Below are 20,098 nucleotides of genomic sequence, written 5' to 3'. Positions count from 1 at the left end.
AATTCAGGTAGGGAGGTATCACACAGGAACCCTTTAGATCTTTTTAGGTTACATTTTGATTGTTGAATGGCAATGGTGCCATACTGTTTGTAAACTACTTGATTCTTTGATTGTAACCACTTTAACTGAAACTCTGCAGAGAAGGAGAGAGACGACAAAATAGATCCACCAATCAGAGAACCGATAATTGATAAATAAAAGTGGTTAATCCAGTGGATGCAATTAATGACAAAATGACCGACATTGATAGTGTACCAGACTCCCCGAGTAACAGTTTAATAGAACTAGTGACTAAATCAAGGTGGAAAACTTCAGCAAAGTATAAGTTCTTCAAAAAGAGAAATCTAATGGGAAAACAGGTGTTTTCTGAGACTCAAAAAGGCGCAAAGGAACCAAATGTTAAGAACAATGGCGACAAAGGACAGGTGATTGGGAATAATACGGGGACGGATCAAAGTAAAGTGTGTCTGATGAGCGACAGCCCTTATAAAATCTGTAAGGTAAGCCATAACCTTAAATAAATGATTTGTAAAGTAAGAGGAAAAAACAGTATTATTTTGTGACATTTGAAAGCCATGGCAGGGAACACCACGACCATTTGAATAGAGAGTTAATGTAAAGAAAGAAAACCATAGGGACCAAACTGAATATTTTGGCAAGAAAACAAAACAAAAATCGAAGGAGAAAAGTAACAACCTTAAAGTATCTTTATCTAATTTAACATATAGGAATCTTCTTTTGGATTATTTTCTGAAAACAAAATCGCAATTTAGGGATATGAAAATCAGATAGAAATAAATAGAAACAAAAAATAATAAAGACAACTCGAGTCCATGTAAAGATTCCCATAAATAAAAGCTTAGAAATAGATGTACCATCCTTTTGCATTAAAACAACTTTTAAGAAAGAGATTATGTTAAGGCCCTGTTTTAAAAGAATTGAGGTCATATAGTTTTTTGCTTCTTCGCCCTGTCTGTCTAGCTCTTTAAGTGTAAAAACTTTAATATTGCCTAAAACTTTTGAATGGTTGGCGCTAGGAATTTCATTATTCAAATTTATAATTTCCTGTAAATAGACCTTTCCTTGAGTTAAAAAAACTGTTCAATTCACTGTTTAGGAAATGTAAGCATGATAATAATTTTTGGATGGTTGGAGTTTATAAGGGAATCATTTACATACCAACAATTTTGACGTACATGGGATACTTTAACTTTGGTCATAACTCTGCTGCAAGGACTTTCATAATTCATGTGCTTTATCATTGCATTTGTGCAAGAACTTTCTTTGGGTACCAACAATATCAAATATTGATTTACATCTTGGACTTACAAGTACTTTTTAAGATTTCAACTTTTATCATTACTTCTTGAATGTTTGCTGCAAGGCCTCTGATATTTCCAAAGAGTATCCTTTGAAACAACAGCTGCTGTCTTGGCTACCAATATTTGTTTTTGTTTCTAGTCAATGAACTTGGGGTTCGACTTGCATTTGAGAAATGTTTGCTTTGCTTTGAGCTTCCATAGAGGAATATCAGTGTAAAACAAACCAATCTTTGAAATAAGTTTTAAAAAAGAATCAATTATCCAGCATTGTGAAATATATGTGAAAGAACAGCATTCAAGCTAAAAAAAAATCAAATCAGGAGAAGGGCCTCTAAAACTTCAGAAGGGATCAGGTGTCGTGAAGGAGTAAAAATCCCTTACTGACCAATCACACCCGCTGTGTGCTCCTTATCATGATAGGGAAATAACGGGAAAAACCGCAACAATTTTAACAGGGCTAACATTTAGTATGAAAACAATTTTGAAATTAACTGGAGAAGTTTAGTTAACTTGCAAAATCTTCATACGAAAACAAACTTTAACATTTTAATTAAACCTCGTCTTCTCAGTCTGTACTTTATTACTTTCTGCCTATTCATTTAAATTACAGTTGATTCCAAAATAAGACTGTTTCCTGTTATGTCCTAAATATTGACAACCTGCCCAGGAACCAAACCGAACCCTTTTAATTCTGTAAGATCTGATGCGTGTCATTTGATTTAAATGTAAATACTGAGTATGTCCCAGGTAAAAAGACGGAGATATTCTCTACCCCGACTTCTCCGCCGTGGACGAACGGAGGAATCACGAAGGGAAGTGGAAGTAAATTTGTTACACCCTGTCAGTAACGGAACAGATATCCGAAATAACGAAGATTTCAAACAGGTTAGATAACTTAACATTCAGCGTTAACACTTTCTCTTCACGGCCATGGATAAAGAATTAAAGTTTGTTATGTAAGAAAGCAAATCGATGGCGTTGACCTGTTTTTGCATGAATAATTTTATAATTCCTAAGCACACATTTAAACTGTATAGTGTATATATATATAAATCCTTTAGACTTTTAAAGGTAAGTCTTCGTCATTAAACAATATGTACAGGTATTTGGTCAAAACATTTCTCAAATTGACATATTTAGATAACCTCAAAAATAATTATACACTTTTATGTATGAATTAATATGCTTATCTGAAATCAATGAGTTGCATAGTTTTTAAAACGAAGAAGTTTGTTATATTTAGCTATGTAACTGCGAATTACGAATCAGTTCATATTACATCGACAGACTGTTGTAAACTTCCGTCCGCTCCAAACAAACATGTCCTAAATTTTATTCCTTGATTTGAACACATTTATCTAAACGCAATAATACTGTTATCTGTGCCCCAAACCCGTAAATTGCTATGACGATCCAGTTGCGGAGGTTTATGACCAGAACAAAGCAACTTCAGGTGTTCTGTCAACATCACAAATCGTCAGCGTCCATATACCCGATAGAGGTGCATTCAATGTTCAAACACTGGCCCATTAATACACAGTCAAATATAAAAAAAAAATACCATTACTATTTCAAAGGAAACCTTTTTAATTCAAAACAAAGTTTTTAAGACCTTGATTTTATTTGGTTACATTTTAGCAAAGTTAACACCGTGTCATACAATTACTTTAATGTCTGTGAGTTAGACACTGTCCTATACATATGTTGTGAATTCTGATTTATTTGATGGGTGTATCAATGATAAATCTTTAAAGGAACATGGACGCAATTTGGGTCAAATTTTATTTGTCCACTTTTATGACCAATTATGCTTTACTTCAGTATTTTCAGCATTTTCAACAATGAAACAAAAACTGTGTCCAGGTCGCTTTAATATATATAACATTCAGTCATCAATTGACTGTAAAGTTAATTCAATTTAAATATTTTTATACTGTATATGTTTTTAATTAAAAGTTCTCGATTTCAAATATTGAAATCTAAATACTAAATCTATGTTCCAAAAGGCATCACACAAAACGTCCAAAAGTCATTGACTTTCTATGTTCAAGAAAAAATATTTTTTTTTAAAGTATAAAATATTTTTGCTTAAGGATATTTCTTGTATTTAAAAATTAAAGAAATTTTCACAGAATCAAGAAGACAATATCACTATGTGATTGTATTAGTGACGATAAATTTGACCGTTTTGTATCAGAGACAAGGTCAATGGTTATGGTAAAGTTGTCACATAAAGATAAAAAATGATTTTAAAAACCAAAAAGTTTTGATCGTTTACTAAGAGAGAAAAAAATACTTTTTATGGAATTTTGGCTCAAATCTGTACTTGGAAGCTTATAAAAGCAAACACAGTTCTAATTCCTTTGAAAAATCATATTTATTTGATATATTTAGGAACTTTAGTCCCTTATTATTAATTAAACTTACATTTGAAAAGTACTTTCATTGTATGAAAATTATAAATAAATTCCTTGTTCCATAATAATATTGAGAGGCAGAAAAGAAGATATTTTTATACGCCACCATTCCGCTAAAAATATAGTAAAACTTTTTAAAATATTTTTTTAATGTTGTATTTGTGTTATTGTCTTTTAAATCTCTTACACCTAAATACTAGTAAATAAGACATAAAACAAATGTACTTTGAATATTTATCTAGTCAGAAACCAGAGAAGAATCCTACCTTAAATACTAGCCATGAAAAAAATGATTTAAAATTTATGGAACAATAAATAAAACATGATTTGATGTGCAAAAAACAGTTGGAAACATCAAATGATATTATACACAGTCATTAGGATAATGCTTATTGTTCCCATCAAGGTTTGACATTTGCCAGTGTAACATTATTATCAAAAATACTTATCTCCTTAGAGAACTCAGTTTATTAACATCATTTTCACAGATAGCACGAGCAGGAAACCTAACCGAGCTACAAAAATTTCTGGATGACGATGTTTCCCGAATCAATGTCCAGGACGCCCGTGGATGGTCAGCGGTCCACCATGCCGCCTCACAGGGGTACACAGATATTATCAGCTGCATTGCTTCACGTGGAGGAGGTATGTCCACTCCATCACAAAGGAATTTTTTTTTACATTTTAAAATAATTCACAATCACTGATGATATTGGTTTGTAAGATATGGAGAAAAGGAAATCACGCTCAAAAGTTTACTAACAGAGTATAAACATGGACTTCTAAAACATTAGAAGTGGGCTCAAACAAGATCAAAAGAAAAATCTGTAGACAATTTATTATGTATAAATTGTGATTTAAGAATGGGTATAAAAATGTCAATTAGTATTCGACTTAATGATAGTTTGTATTTGCTGACAAGGTCATTGTATCGATAGAACCAACCAAAGAACTTACGAAATGGTGTCTTAAACGAAACCATTCATATTCTTGTTTCATCAACTTGTTTGTCAGTAGCTTGTCCGATTACAAAAATGTTCATACGTAGAGCATGCTCTTGCGTATTGAATCAACTCGGATACACAAATTGCATTTATGCATTTTGTAATGGTATATTGCTACATAAGTAAGGAAAGTTGTTAATAGAAAAGTTAAAGTCATCAAGTTTATCATAAAGTTTTGAAGTTAGGTTCATGAACGTCCTTTTTAAGTAAAAAATATTCAAATATGAAACAAATGTGCCAGACTCTGTGATATCTTTTAATACAAGTTTAATGGGATATATTGAGTTAAATTTAAAAAGAAGTTTCTATTGTTATTTGACATTGCGTCTTCGATATATCTATACGTTGAATAAAGGACATAGCATTTGTTTTCTTCTTTTCACGAAAAATTCTGCCTTATATGAATACAAAAATAGGTCTGCTAATAACGGGGCGCAATTTGTACCCATGGGAAAGCCTGATATCCAAAAACTACATATAGATACTGACAAACAGACAGTCAAGCGTATTTTAATATTAACCTCAGAGTACTTTGTGTGTACAATCAAAATGTTTAAAATGATTTTCAAATGACTAATGACATTGAAGGTAAATTTACGAGTTCCATTTTTATTTCTAAAAATTAGGTGTCAAAAAGCCTGAACATAGTCGGGGGAATAGTTTGAAAAAATCTTACGTTTTGATGTTATTAATTTTTGTTCGTGATATACTCCAGACATCAGCCTACAGGACGCCGAGGGTAACACGCCGTTACATATCGCCGTGGAGAAGGAGCAGACAAAAGCAGTGGAGACTCTGATCAAGCTAGGCGCGGACACATCCGTACTGAACGACGCCAAAATGGCGCCTGTCCACCTCGCCGTAGATTTGGGACTTTTAGAACCTCTGCGTGTAAGTTCAGATTTATCAAACCTCAAACTGAAGCAAAACTATTTCATATTTCTTGTTTAATCATTCACTATATTTTATTTCTATATTAAAATCGATGCAGGCTATTCTAATTTTGGACAAGAAGAGTGCTGCCATGCCGGGGGAAACTGGCGCCACCCCGCTCCATTACTCCGCCTATAAAGACAGACACGAATGTGCTAAACTTCTGGTAAATAAACGTACTATTTTATTTTCGTATATGATATCATCATTGAAAACTTTCATTAAATGTTTTGGTTAACAATCAAGATGGTATATAATGATTTACGAGTTTTGTATGAATCAATTTACTAGTCTTCCAGTGCATTTTACACCCCTATCATTATACATATAGCTAGAGCATGGAGCCAAGCCCTGTAAGAGCTGTGATGATGGATTCTACCCTATACACGCCGCGGCGATCAGGGCAGCGGATAAAACCCTGGAAGTCCTCATCAAGCATGGTAAAATTGTATAAGGCCAGATCAAACAATGCATTTCATACTGCCAAAAAAATGTCTCTCTCACTGACCGACCAGTATGTTAGGTGACAGTAAGCTTATAGGAATAAAGACTTCAATAATTGCAATAGTTTCATGTCTTGCATCTTTAAATTATGGAAATGTACAGCAGAACGCTTCACTGATGATAAAATATTCATCAAGGTTTATATACTGTTTAAGCAAGTGTAATTAAAATTTAATATTTACAAAATGAACAAAAATCAAATTTGAAGACCGTTTCTATAATGTCATTTTGTGTTTAGTTGAGCGCCTTGGCTACACCCGAGAGGTGGTACTTTCCTTCACTGACAAATACAACAACACTCCGCTCCACTCCGCCGTCAGCAGCGGAGACCCAGAGGTATGACGTCACAACTCTTTATACTGTTATAAAGACAAAGATAGATACCTTGATTTAATCGTTAATCATTTCCTTCATTAATAGGCTGTAACCGTTTGTCTCAATGCTGGAGCTGCTCTGGATGTACAGCAGGTAAGGAATACGCGTAATTTACTTCTTCTATCTATTGCAGTCGGATAATGAATCATGTATGAAATCTGAACGACCTTTTTTTTTGTCCTCAGGAAGACAAGTCCACTGCTCTACACTTTGCCTGCGCCCAGGGTGGACTTAACATCATCCAGATCATGCGAAAGTTACAGCCTGAAAAATTCATGATTGCCAGCAAAATGACAGACATTTTACAAATGACTCCTCTCCACAGGGCGGCGCTGTTCAATCACGTGGCCGTCGTCCAGTTTCTGATTGATGAAGTGAGTCTTAGGATCCTCTTTCTTCATCAATCACGCACTGTTCGATAACGAATAGACAAACTACATTTGATTGCTATATTTTTTGTTTTCTTCTCTTTGAAAGGGTGTAGAGATAAATGCCAGAGATTGCCAGGATAGGACGCCGCTTTTGCTTGCGGCATCTAAGGGAGCTTGGAAAACAGTTCAACTTTTGCTGGAAAGTGGCGCCAATATCTCTCTCAAAGACAATAAAAACAGAAACTTCTTCCACCTTGCCATCAAATATGGCGGAAAACTTAACCAGTTCGGGGTTGAAAGTATGAAAGTACGTTAAGTGGATAAACACTATTCCCCTTTTTCCTGCTGTTTTGTTGAAAGTATTCTTTTAACTTTTTTTATTGGTCCATGAAAAAAAATCAAAAGAAAATTTTCAACTGCTTTCTGGTTAATTTTTTCCAGGTGCACTAAATAAATAAGTCACCACAATTGCTTAATTATTTTATAATTTTATTCTTATTTGTAAAATATTTGATAAAGTCAAAGATATACTAGGATGCAGACACTCTTCTTTGCCTTGCTATCATGTAGATGCCTTTCTTATAAAGTAATATTCAGTTGAAAAACGTCAAAATGGTATCAATGGTATCTTGGTGAACTGTTGATTGTACTAATACGAAATTATGTTCAACTTTCCAGCATTTTAAAAACCTGTTGAATGAGAAGGATGATTACGGTTGTACACCATTACACTATGCCTCAAAAGAGGGGTACCTTGTAGCGTTGGATGACCTGATTGAACTTGGAGCAATAGTCAACCCCAAAAATAAGGATAAGCAATCTCCACTCCACTTTGCAGCAAGGTAGGACTCACATAAAGTGGACTTATGTAGAGTCATCGACAACTGACAATTTAATTACCTTGGTATATGTGTTTATGTGTAGGTACGGTCGTTACAACACTTGCAGACGGTTACTGGACAGCAAACTTGGACCAAACATCATTAATGAATCAGACTGTGACGGTTTCACAGCGCTCCACCTAGCGGCGCTTAATGGCCATGTCAAGATTATCAATCTCCTGATGCAGAAAGGGGCATGTGTCACAAGGTATTCAAGAAGGATGCAGGAAAAAATCAACATCCGTGCTGTAAATCTGCAAAATTTGAAAGTGCATTCAAAGTTGCTTACTACAAAGTATCTTGTATTTTTTAATGCACATGTGTGGAAGTGTTAATATAATGCAGGAATGTAACGGCTATATGATAATTTAATAAATTTCTTATAAATTAAAAAAAAACATTCTAAAACAAATAATTTTTCTTCCAATAGACATTAAGATAATAAAATTTATAACCCCTTCAATTTTCACTATATTTCATTTTGAGGCGAGGAGCTTTTTCCCTCGTACTTGAAAAGTATTTAATATAAAATCACTTTAAAATGGAATTGTATTCCAAATACTTGAGGCTGTGATAAAATCCCAGTACGGTATTAGTAGCAATAATTCTTGTCGGGTTACCAATGATCAATGACACAACAGTGTTTGTTTAGAGTGAAAATTAAGTGTCCTTGTGTTTTATGAGGTTGTGAATTTTAACCTGGACAACATAAAGCAAGTATTTAAAGAAATCATACATAACCATAAACGTGTCGATATCGTCTTGTATTTCCGTTTTACATTTGTACAAATATTTGATAAGAGCATAAGAAATGTGGGTCAAATTAAATCAATAGCACTAAGTTTCAACACGTGAGCAAATTTTATAGCCCTGCAACTGAAGGGACTTAGAAAAAAAATTAACGTTCCTTCGATAATAACCGCCAAAGTCATGATATATCTCTGATTAGAACATGTCTAAGACAGACTTAATTGAGGTCAATATTTACGTCATAAATCACAGGGTAAAAATGTTCTATATTTGATCGATCGTGAGTTTCTGAAATTGGAAAGATAAAGAGAAAAACTATTTAGAACAATTAGATTTAGACATAGAATTTAATATTTAATCCAAAGAGTGTTTTAAGTTTTTCAAAGTAACCTTCATTTATAGTCATGTTTATATCCATAATGAGAAGATCAAAATAATCTACATAATTATATTATTGAATTGCTTAACCTTTAACATGTAGGAAGTCAACAAAAGAGAATACTGCTAAACCTTTTACTAACGCTATGATTATTTCCGTAATTACATAATATTACTTAGTATTTTGAAAAAGTGAGATAACTCTTTGATAAAGATTCTTTTATCACGATCTACATTCAATCCAACGAATGTAAAAGAATGCATCTAGCTTTTTTCCCTCATTTCACCCTAATGTGGGTGCTTGTGTGGGAAATAGTTTTGATAACTTTTTATTCTATTTTTACTCCTTTCAGAGCACATGATGACAACTCACCAATCCACATGGCAGCCATTAACGGATACACAAAGTGCATCCGGGCTCTTCTAAGTGTCCATGCCAACATACTCGATGTCAAAAACAAAAATGGGGTACGAAAATTAGTTTTTCTGTGATGGGTTCTGTTTCAATTTTATGAAAAAAAATACTGACGGTTCTTTTTGAGGGGGCCGACTATAGTTTCCATTGCGCAATATTTCGCGCATCATATGAAATGAAGCGTATTTACTGTTTTAATGCAACTTTTTTCGCTTGATTATTAAAATTAAACAAAATTAAGAAATTATAGATATGAAAATGTAATTACAATTTGATATAACTGATTTTTTAACCGATTTTGCAACTGATAGGTAGGTTGACGTCGTTGCAGTGTGTTTATGACGATATGATAATCTGTAGCTCGATCTTAAAGAAAGGGGAAATGAAAATTTTTTTAATATTATTAAAGAAAAAGTAATAAACATACGCTCTTGAAATTTAAAACATAGAAACTTGAGAATATCTCCAATATTTTAATTGTTTTCAAGTGAATCCATTGTGTACGTCATATTTTGTAATACTCTGTAAAAATAGTAAAATTTGCTAATTTTTTTGCATTTTGAGATGCCCCCTCTGGTAACAAGACGGTAGAATTTTGTGTTTTTTACATATATTGTATAATATAGTATTACTCATCAAATGTTATAGTTTGAACAAAATGTCTATTGTAGTATTTGTATAATTTGCTTTAAAGTGCTAAAAATTGGCATTTTCCTACATAATCCTAGTAAATGTACCTGTATTTTGAGACGGCCCCTCATAAATACCTGGACGGTAGATTTCCCCCAAACTTTGCATGTACACTGAAGTTAATGTAAGTTATACATGTATATGGTATAAAAATGAAGAGTTTTGCTATTGTAGTTTTCACACAATAAAATTATAGTCGGCCCCCTTAAAGCGATTTTCTAAGGAAAAAAAACCTTGAAAAAAGTAAAATCTAAAAATCTAAAAATTAGAAGTAATATACACTGTAATTATATAATCGTATAGAAATAAATTGGCTTCTTTTTTTTTATAAAGGACACGGCTTTACATCTTGCCTCACGTTCTGGACAATCGAAGGTGGTCGATCTCTTATTGTCACTTGGCGCAAAAATTATATTAAACGAAGAGAGAAAGAGCTTTCTGGACATTGCCATTGAGAGTAGACACGCTTTAGTGGCAAAGACAGCTGTTAAACACGCTAGGTAAGAATCTATGGGGAATATGTTTATTATTTCTTTGCCTTTACGGTTTTTAATCTAAGGAACGACAATTTTTAAAATGTTTTTTCTTAAAGTAAATAGATCAATATTGCAAATGTATTTAACACATTTCTATATTATTATGAATAGATGGAATGAAATACTACACACTTGTTCCGAAACTTTTGGTTGTCCCATGCACGGTCTGATAAAGCACCTTCCTGATGTGTGTATGGTAAGGACTAAGCTAATTTACAGACTGAAAAAAATTCGGGTTTTTTTTTATTAGAATTTTTTTTTATTATTTTGATAGACAGTTCTTGACCGTTGCGTCACCAGTGGAGGTGGTGATTGCCATAGGAGAGATTATTACGTAAGCATTAAAGCCTAATTATGTTGTCATTTCTATATCAAGCAAATCATTTCATCTCTAGATCATTTTGAAATACTCTATTTCAGATTGAGTACAACTTTGAGTACCTACAGTGTCCAGTACGATATGTCAGAGAAGTGGCAAAGAATGGGGGCGATATACAGCCAATGTTTGCTCTAAATGTGAGTACTGAATCCAATGGCCGCTGCAGAGTCTTCTTATTTTTCAACAAACCTACAAAGAAGACACATTTTTGGCTGTTTCTGATTTCAGATGATGGTTCGCCATGGTAGAGTAGAGTGTCTGTCTCACAAACTATGTCGAACATACCTGAACATGAAATGGCAAGTATTTTATTTTCTTCAAAAGAGATACTTCGTAAAAGATATTTTGTCGGCCATTTCATATACCGGTATGATGATCCTGAAATGAAGCTCAGACATTTATGATAGATAAACATTTCACACCGTGTGTTTTTTGTATAATTTCAGGAGAGCTTATGGTATGTGGGTACACTCGATCAACCTGATTCTGTATGTAGCGTACCTTGCCATGCTGACATTGCTTGCCACCAAAGATTTTGCGTCACACGCACCTGTCGCCAATATCAGCCAGAATGTAACACAGAATGTAACACAGCCAACAGAAACCAACACTAATGAAGTGAAATATCATTTATTCAGTACTGCATAATTGATATTAAACATTATAATAATAAGAATGATATCAGGCTTGACAGCTATGTTGTTTCTTTTTTACAGATCAGCACAATGTATCGACTTGTGACAGGAATTCTATTTATATTCACAGTTCTCAACATTATAAAGGAACTAGTGCAAATGGCACAACAGGTGATTTATACAAAATATATGATTTTGATTTCTTCCTGGTTAAACAGATGGAGAGAAAAAAAATAACTAAGATTATTTGGGGATGTGTTTGATTTGTAAATCTTGTGTTTAAAATTATTTGCTGCGTTGTTGTAATGGCCATGAAGAAAAATAAATCTTCAAATTTCAACTCTAACTTATAAAACGCATAAATCCTCTGCTAGATAACACAAACCTAAGTGTGTCTGTTGCAGCGTATTCGGTACTTCGTAGACGCCAATAACCTCCTTGAGTGGGTGCTGTACGTCTCCACAGCCATTTTTATCGCCCCTGTTCTGTTCAATTCCTCCAACTCTCTGAACATGGAGGCGGGAGCTATAGCCGTGTTCCTGGCCTGGTTTAACTGTCTCCTCTTTCTTCGACGGTACGTTTGCAACAAAATACCAGTTATAGGCTATATTTCTAGTAACTGACATATTAGTACTGGTAATCCCCTTAGATCACTAGTATCTTTTAATATGTATACATTCTTCATAGCACGCTTACATGATTTAGATGACAATTGTAGGTTTGATATATTTGGTATTTACGTGGTGATGTTCCTGGAGATTTTGGCCACGCTGTTACAGGCCGTGTGCGTCTTCTCGATCCTTCTCGTCGCCTTTGGATTGGCATTCTTCATTCTTCTAAAGCACGAGGTAGGACCTCATGGAAGACACACAACAAAAATGTATTGTTTATTTAACATAATTTTCTTTTCTGTGGAAGCTTAGGGTTTAAACTACAATGTTTATTTCTTGATGAAATCTAGGTTTCATTATATTCAAATACGATGCATGGGTGCTCGAAAATTAGTTCAATGCAATCGTTTTCAATCCTTCTCTATTTCTGTGCACAGGAGAGCAAGGCCTACTCCACACCTCTCATGTCGATCGTCCGCTCCTCGATGATGATGCTGGAGTTGGACTACATGACATCGTTTAATGAACCTTATTTTGACGATCTTTCTGCCACCCTTCCTTATTCCACGCTCACCATCATCTTCCTACTCGTCTTTGTTCTTCTGATGCCAATCTTGCTCGTCAACCTTATGGTAAGCTGATTGTTTTACCTAGCCAGTACTAAGAGTTATTTATATCCGTTCATCAATACGTTGGCGAACATTTTCAGTAATGCATGTTAATTTTTTGTGGGGTTGTGTTCCAATTTGTACATCACCTTATCCCCTATTGTAGATTGGTTTAGCTGTGGGTGACATTGAAGCCGTCTTGAGAACAGCTACTCTGAAACGACTAGCTATGCAGGTTTAACATATTCATTTCTTTAAAGTTAATGCAGTTCCTTATAGTTCTTGATTTATATGTTTTCTTACTTTCTTTATTTTGGATTTATAAGCTAGGTTGCTTAGCTATAACTTTGTAAATGAATACATGTAGGTTGAGCTTCATACAGAACTGGAGCGTCGTCTACCCGCCAGACTTCTAGAGAAAGTAGACAAAATGAAGTACAAAGAATATCCCAACAAATGTGGGAAAATGGTCAAGGTATTATGCTTATTTCTGATTTGATGCAATTGTCATTATATTTCACCCTTGTCAAATGAAAGAAATTTGTCATAGTTAGTTCTATCTGTAGGTTTTCAAAGACATGATGGAAGCAGAGACAACAACCCCATCAGCATGTGGCGGCGAGGAACCTGGCTATCTCAAAACAGAACTCTTCAAGCAGAAAAACAGGTTAAACATTCAGGATTATGATTTTAAAAAACTTTTTGTGAAAGTTACACATCCTCCTGCCAATGAAAAAAAGTATATTTCAATTACAATTTTTTTTTATTTAGATTGAAAGAGATATCTATGAATATGGAGCGTAATTATGAAATGCTGAAACTAATCGTTCAGAAAATGGAGATTGAGACAGAAGCAGACAACCATGACGAAGGCGTTCATACGTCACATAGTCTTGACATCATCAACCCTGCTTCATCTAAATGGAACTCTGACGTCCTCAAAAAGAATCTCGTGCGTCAAAACGCCATCATCTCAAAGTGGAAAACAAAATCAGATCATTCAGTTATTCAAAGCAGTTTTGATTGCTGAGGATTAATGTAATTCTTTTTGAATCTTGAGGAATTGAACTACAAAAATTGAATCTCACAAAGGTCTTTTAGGATAAGTAGTAATTACAAGGCTTGCCCCAATTTTTTTATTCTCTAAGTAATAGCCTTGTCCAGTAAAACATTGTGTTGCTAAATTCAGTGTTGTCATATTTATTGAACCCACGGCTTGAAAAAAAAAACAAATGTAACAAGTGGAATGTGTTGATATGTTCCAAAATAGCCTGATAAGAAGAAATATTTACTTAAATTGCTTTTATGTCTTTCATTATACATGTATAACGATACTAATGAAATTGAAATTCAATTTCCAATGATATGCAGGTTGTCACATGATCCGATTTTCTTGCATATGGAAAGCAAACTGCACGAGCCATTTGGAAAGTTCAGATTTTGACGTCACATGACGTCGTAGATACGTTATGTTGCATTTCCATAACAAAGTCTAAATAGTGCCTATTCTTCCTTGTCACACGAATAAAAGATGAAAATAAAAATATAAGAAATATAAGATATCATTTTTAAAGTTTTATTGGGAATGAATTGAAGTCGGTATGTGATAATATATACTATAACGCTCTTTGGGCTTTGGGCGTTATAGAATTTGATCACGGGACCGACTTCATTTCATCTCCTAGTGAAACATTAAGCTGGGTCGTATTTTGGTGGACGTGCTTCATCCTAATTGTAAGGCCTTTGTTTACAAAATTTTTAATTGAATGTTCCGTTAAAGTGATCAACACATAGGGCTTATAACGAGTGTGGACTGTTAAATGGGCATCCTTACTCCTCCCGTACACCTGATTCCACTTCTGAAATTTCCAGGTCTCAGTGTTGTATTCCCCCTTCTCTGAAATATTTTTAAGTGTATTAATAAATGGCGTTGGTGGTGATTCATAAGACGTCTCGTCTTAACATTTTCTGTTTGGTAATAATAAATGAAATATACTAAAATTAGTTGAATCTGATTGGTCGAAAAACATTTGTTAAAATATAATATCATACTTCATGTAAAATTAGTTGAATCTGATTGGTCGAGAAACATTTGTTAAAAAACACTACTACCCGCTGAATAATGAAGCCACGCCCTCCAGCGTAGCAACAGTCAACATTGCTTGACGAATGGGTGGTATTAAAAAAAATAGCGACTGCGCAGAATTTATGCGCGCAAGGTTCACTGTTATGAAAATTTTCAATGTTACACTCAACTACATGCAATATTTATATACTATTACCCGCTGAATAATGAAGTCACGCCCTCCAGCGTATCAACAGTCAACAGTGCTTGACAACGGGTGATATTCCAAAAAATAGCGACTGCGCAGAATTTTCTGCGCGCACGGTTGACTGTTATATGTATTTTTCATAAAACAATCAGTATAATATAATAAATATTGCATGTGGTTGAGTGTAACATTGAAAATTTTCACCCTACGAAAAGCATTGTCAACCTCGGCTGCACCTCGGTTGACAATGGTTTTCTTGGGGTGAAAATTTTCAATTTTACACCGATTCAACTACATGCAATATTTATAAATTAAAAAAAGCATTGTTGCAAGTTTTTGTCATCATAATCAACACGAAGTACACACCTTCTTCTTTAACAATTAATCCACGCACATTTCAAATAAGCGACGACAGAATTCTATACAATAAAGTCGGTTTCATAATTTGTTGAAATCATAAAGCCAGATGCTGGAAAATAGAAGTATTATAGATCATCATTTTATTTCATCATAAATGTTTGCTTGGACGAAGACCCGGGGTTAATCTTATGTAATCATCAGATGCTTATGATATCATGCAATGTCTACTCCATAAAAAGCGATGAATGTTTAGTCTTATTTGTCTTTATTAAATGATATTGGAAAACATGAAACAAAAGCTGACTGCAAATTCAGTCGGAGACAGTCGCGTGGGAATCCTTTCCTGACTGTCGATGTTTGGTGAAATATTAGACGCCTTTGATTGGAATTATTTTAAAAAATCCGTGATTATTAAGTTTTTCAATAGATGCAATCAATTGAAAACAAATAATGGTTTATTTGATATAATTTTTATTAATTCCAATTCTTCCGCCGTTAATTGCGGTTTCCTGGCGTTTTAAGAGATAGAAAAGTAAGTGGTTTTGCAGTGGAGTTTTCGAGTAATCCATCAAAGTATTAAAAAGATGATTGACTGACCGAGGTTTTGATGAGAATCTCCCTAAATACTTAGTTTTTATTATGGACGATGTAGCGAACAATAAATCTCATTAATTTTTGTTCTAATTTCCATTACAGCATAAATGTTTGACTTGTAAATGTTACACAATTATTACAATTCAAACCTATGAAAATCCTTTCATGGGGAAAACTATTGGAACGAGAGCTACCCTGAAAGAAGAATAATGTATATTACTAACACAAGTTCTAAGCAAGCAAAAATTAATTTATCTCAATTGAAATGATTTCATTGGTTAAAACGAGACAAATAACTTTTGGCTTTATTTCTATATATAGTAAAATAGATAGCAGCTCCCTTTTGTGACCAAAAATATTAGGCTAATATATTTATTTTTCATGAAGATTACATTAATTTTACGTACAGTATAGTTAAAATTGGTTTTAAAAAACGGATCCGTAAAACTCATTAAACCTAGGAACTTACAGGAAAATATATGGAGATAACGAACGGTATTCAACCTCAAATGTCCATTAAACAATATAAGCAGAACAACACGGAACTCCCAAACATCAGAGGTGTGATCAGGTACCACGGAGGAGTGAGCATCCCCTCATTTATCATAAAGCTTGGTTGTTAGAATACCATGAACGCTTTTTCAAGTTAAATATCCAAATATGAAACAGATGTGTCAGAATCTGTGGTATACTTTATTTCAAACTCACTGGGATCTATGGAATTGAAGTTAGAATGGAAATTCGTCGATATATCTTATTGTCGAGTAGAGGCCACTGCAAGTATTTCCTTCTTTTCACGGATAAGATTTTGTCCAAATTCTGCTTCACATGAATACAAAAATAGGTCTGCTGATAACGGAAAATTGATACCCATGGGGATTCAAATAGATTGCTGGAAAACTTTCAAAAGTTAAAAAAACACACACATAGATATTGTCAATCAGAAACTCAAGCATCTTTTTGATGTCAACTTCAGAGTACTTGTGTGTGCAGTCAGAATGTGTTTTTAACAAAATAATTTTGCAAATGAAGAATGACAATGTACCTTGGTAAGTAAATTTACGAGTTCCATTTTTATTGAAAGAGCAGCTGTCAATGATATATAAAAAAAAGCCTGGACTTTAATTTATCGAGGGGAATAAAATTGAAAAGTCGTAAGTTTTATTGATGTTGATTTTGGTAAATTCGCCCTTTGAGTCCTGTTCCTAATCACAAACCAGTTGAGCGTTCCTTTTCAAGACCCGAGTCCTCCACTGCAATTAGTGACACGCCTAATAATTACCTATCGTATCTATAGATATTTTAGCAAATGTTCATCACATGTAATCTGAAATACATTAAATAAACATTTCAACAGTGTAACGAAGGCATGTTTCAAATACATACACATGTAAATCATGGTGACAAAAGTTATTATGATTAAGCATAATATTGTGAATGAAATATATGGAGATAATGAAGATTGCTGTAGGTTTACCTTTAAAAATGTGTTTCTTTACAAATCTATACGAAGGATATGGAGATAACGAACAGTATTCAATCTCAAAATAATTATAAAATTTCTAATGTTTTACTGAGCGGGTATAAAAAATGTTTGACCGCTGTCTATGAGATGTTGGACCGCTTACGTCACACAATAGGCGGAGCTTAATCTCATTTGCTTTCGTTGGTATTTAACAGTGACGGGCCTGAGGTTTATATTATGGAAGACAATGCAAGATACATGTATGCTAAAAAGAATTATTAAAATGAACGGTAAAACAAGACATTTATTGACTATGTTCTCGGGCAAAATACGTTTTGTCGACCATCGAACCTAACGGCCTTAGGCAGACAGTTTGGTTCTTGTTGTCCTCGAACTCACTCAATAAATGTATAGTATTCATAAATAAGTTGTCTTACCATTATTAACAAATGAGTTCTCTTTGTTTAAATGGCTATAAATGAATTCTAAAGCCTTCAACTTTTAGTACTGGACAGGTTGTCAATATCAGCATCTGTCACAAACTCGTGATGCACTGAGGTTATGAAATACATGAATTGATTGATCTTATCATAGCAGGGTAATATGCTTTTCGGTCATAAAACTCTCCGAATGGAACCATCTTCTAAGCGGTATGATGTATTTCTGTGCAACTAATTTTGTTATCATTGGTAAACAAAGATTTTCAGTTAATGTTTCAATTACCTAAAAGGTAAAACAAAAATTGTAACCAGTTTATTTACAATAATCAACATCAATGTTTCAACTTTTAACAATTAAAATTAGAAATATTATGAATGATTAGTGACCCTCCATCTATGCATATTTGTAACAATTAATTAATTTAGTATTTTTCGACAAGAAAAAAAGTAAAGATAACAAACGAATAAATCTCGTTAAAACTTCAAACAATATAAATCTGTGAACAGGGCATAAACACAGATCCCTGGAAATTTCAGAGGTGGTTCAGGTGACTAGGAGAGGTAAGTATCCACTACTGACCGCGGTCACATGCACTGCGAGCCCTAGTCTTAACCAAGTAGAAAAGTTAAATAGTACAAAAACAAAGGCTTTACAATTAGCATGTAAGAGGTTAGCCAAATTCGAGCCTGGAGTGATTCGATACTTACGCAAATTAATTCATTATAACGACCAAAGATTTGACGAAATGCTGACTTGAAACAAGGTTCTTGAGATTACTGCAATCTTAACTCATGCGTGAGTAGCCTGACTGGGTATAAAATTGCTAAGCGTAGCTTTTGAGTATAGAATAAGAATGGAGACGTAGACACTATATGCAGGTGACAGGGGAATATTATAACATTAATAAGCAATGATGACGGTGGAAAAACTGAAGTCATGTTTATCATACACATTTAGTTGTTAATTGGCCTTTGTCGTCTATACATATAGCCAATGAAACATCCAAATATGAAACATGCATGGCAGAGTCTATGGTGTACTTTATTTCAAGTTCACTGGGATATTTCAATTCTACATTGGAATGTTCAATGGAAATTACTAACTGTTTATTGATAAAATGTTGTCATTATATCTATGATAGGAAAGAGAAAATAAAGGGTGGTTTTTATTTTAAAAGGGATTATATAAAAAGATTGATTGATTGAAAAATAAATATATTTTTTAAAGGAGTCTTCTTTGGGGTTTTAATTAAAAATGAGTGTTATTCTTATTTGGATCGGTATAAAATTAGGCAAAAGTTATCATTATTTAAAAGTTGGCCCTGGCCGAAAGATCGTAAAGCAGCTTTATATGGTCATCTTTAAAATAATGTTTTCTTTCCCTCTCCCTGGTAAAATTATTGGGTCGGTAGGTAGGTGGGAAAATCTTTTTTCCAGAAAATTTCAATATATTTCTTAAAGGGTAAAAAGGAATACAAAGAAAAAAAAAACGTTTTCTGGAATGTTAATTTTTTTTTGGAATCGAACCACTTTTAGTCAGTCAGTCAGTCAGTCGGGTGAGGGCAACCAGAATTTTGTTTAAAGACAGCCTTAGAAAGCAAATCTTCATACGAAGAAATAATCTTCAATAATTAGGAAACTCTTTGTTTAGGAAGTATGTCATCACTATTAAAGAGGTGGCCATATTCATCTGCATATTACAGCTAGATTATACTGTTTGTGATTATGGATGGTACCCAGCACAGCCTCTTTAAGCCTCCACGTCTGACGGAAGGCACTAATTCCAAACCAATCTTATGATTTGTCCACAAACATACAGATGTTGTGTACATTAGTAACATTCTTAACATCATTAAAGACTTTTCTATAGATGCTTCCGATCTTTTCAATTATAACCAAACCTCACAAAGCCTAGGTATCGGACATCTTAAAAAATAATTTGGAGTGTATTTGCTTTATATTGTCTTTAAACCATAATTTAGCTGGACACATTATCACCAGTGGTTTAAAAATAGATGAAATGACGACTGAAAAGCAATCATTTAGATAGGTTTATTTAAAGAGAGATCCAATCCTTTATTTTGCGACAGATCTTCATTTGTATTTCAAATACCGTCGATGTCAGGCAATGGGCGAAATATAAATGGAAAGACAAGA

At 33.7% G+C, this 20,098-nt stretch overlaps 1 protein-coding gene across 1 annotated transcript; it reads left to right on the top strand.

Annotated features, from left to right (window-relative positions):
- The first annotated feature begins 233 nt into the window (after positions 1-233).
- Positions 234-13,993, top strand: LOC134233493 (transient receptor potential cation channel subfamily A member 1-like). Its single transcript, XM_062715468.1, has 27 exons — positions 234-506; positions 2,058-2,207; positions 4,228-4,384; positions 5,459-5,634; positions 5,735-5,842; positions 6,008-6,116; positions 6,419-6,516; positions 6,601-6,648; positions 6,741-6,929; positions 7,033-7,233; positions 7,605-7,768; positions 7,851-8,015; positions 9,289-9,403; positions 10,374-10,540; positions 10,688-10,772; positions 10,851-10,910; positions 10,997-11,092; positions 11,184-11,254; positions 11,402-11,573; positions 11,672-11,761; positions 11,995-12,164; positions 12,309-12,438; positions 12,639-12,833; positions 12,976-13,044; positions 13,177-13,284; positions 13,376-13,476; positions 13,581-13,993. Exons 1-27 carry the CDS (start codon positions 234-236, stop codon positions 13,837-13,839), a joined length of 3,726 nt encoding a protein of 1,241 aa, XP_062571452.1. The 3' UTR covers positions 13,840-13,993.
- Positions 13,994-20,098: the final 6,105 nt, after the last annotated feature.

The sequence above is a fragment of the Saccostrea cucullata genome, unplaced genomic scaffold (assembly GCF_032062105.1).
Source record: "Saccostrea cucullata isolate Sc308-1 unplaced genomic scaffold, CSIRO_AGI_Scuc_v1 ctg258, whole genome shotgun sequence".
Classification (NCBI taxonomy): Eukaryota; Metazoa; Mollusca; class Bivalvia; order Ostreida; family Ostreidae; genus Saccostrea; species Saccostrea cuccullata.
Note: the sequence above shows the minus strand (reverse complement) of the source record. Positions and strands in the feature narration are given on the sequence as shown.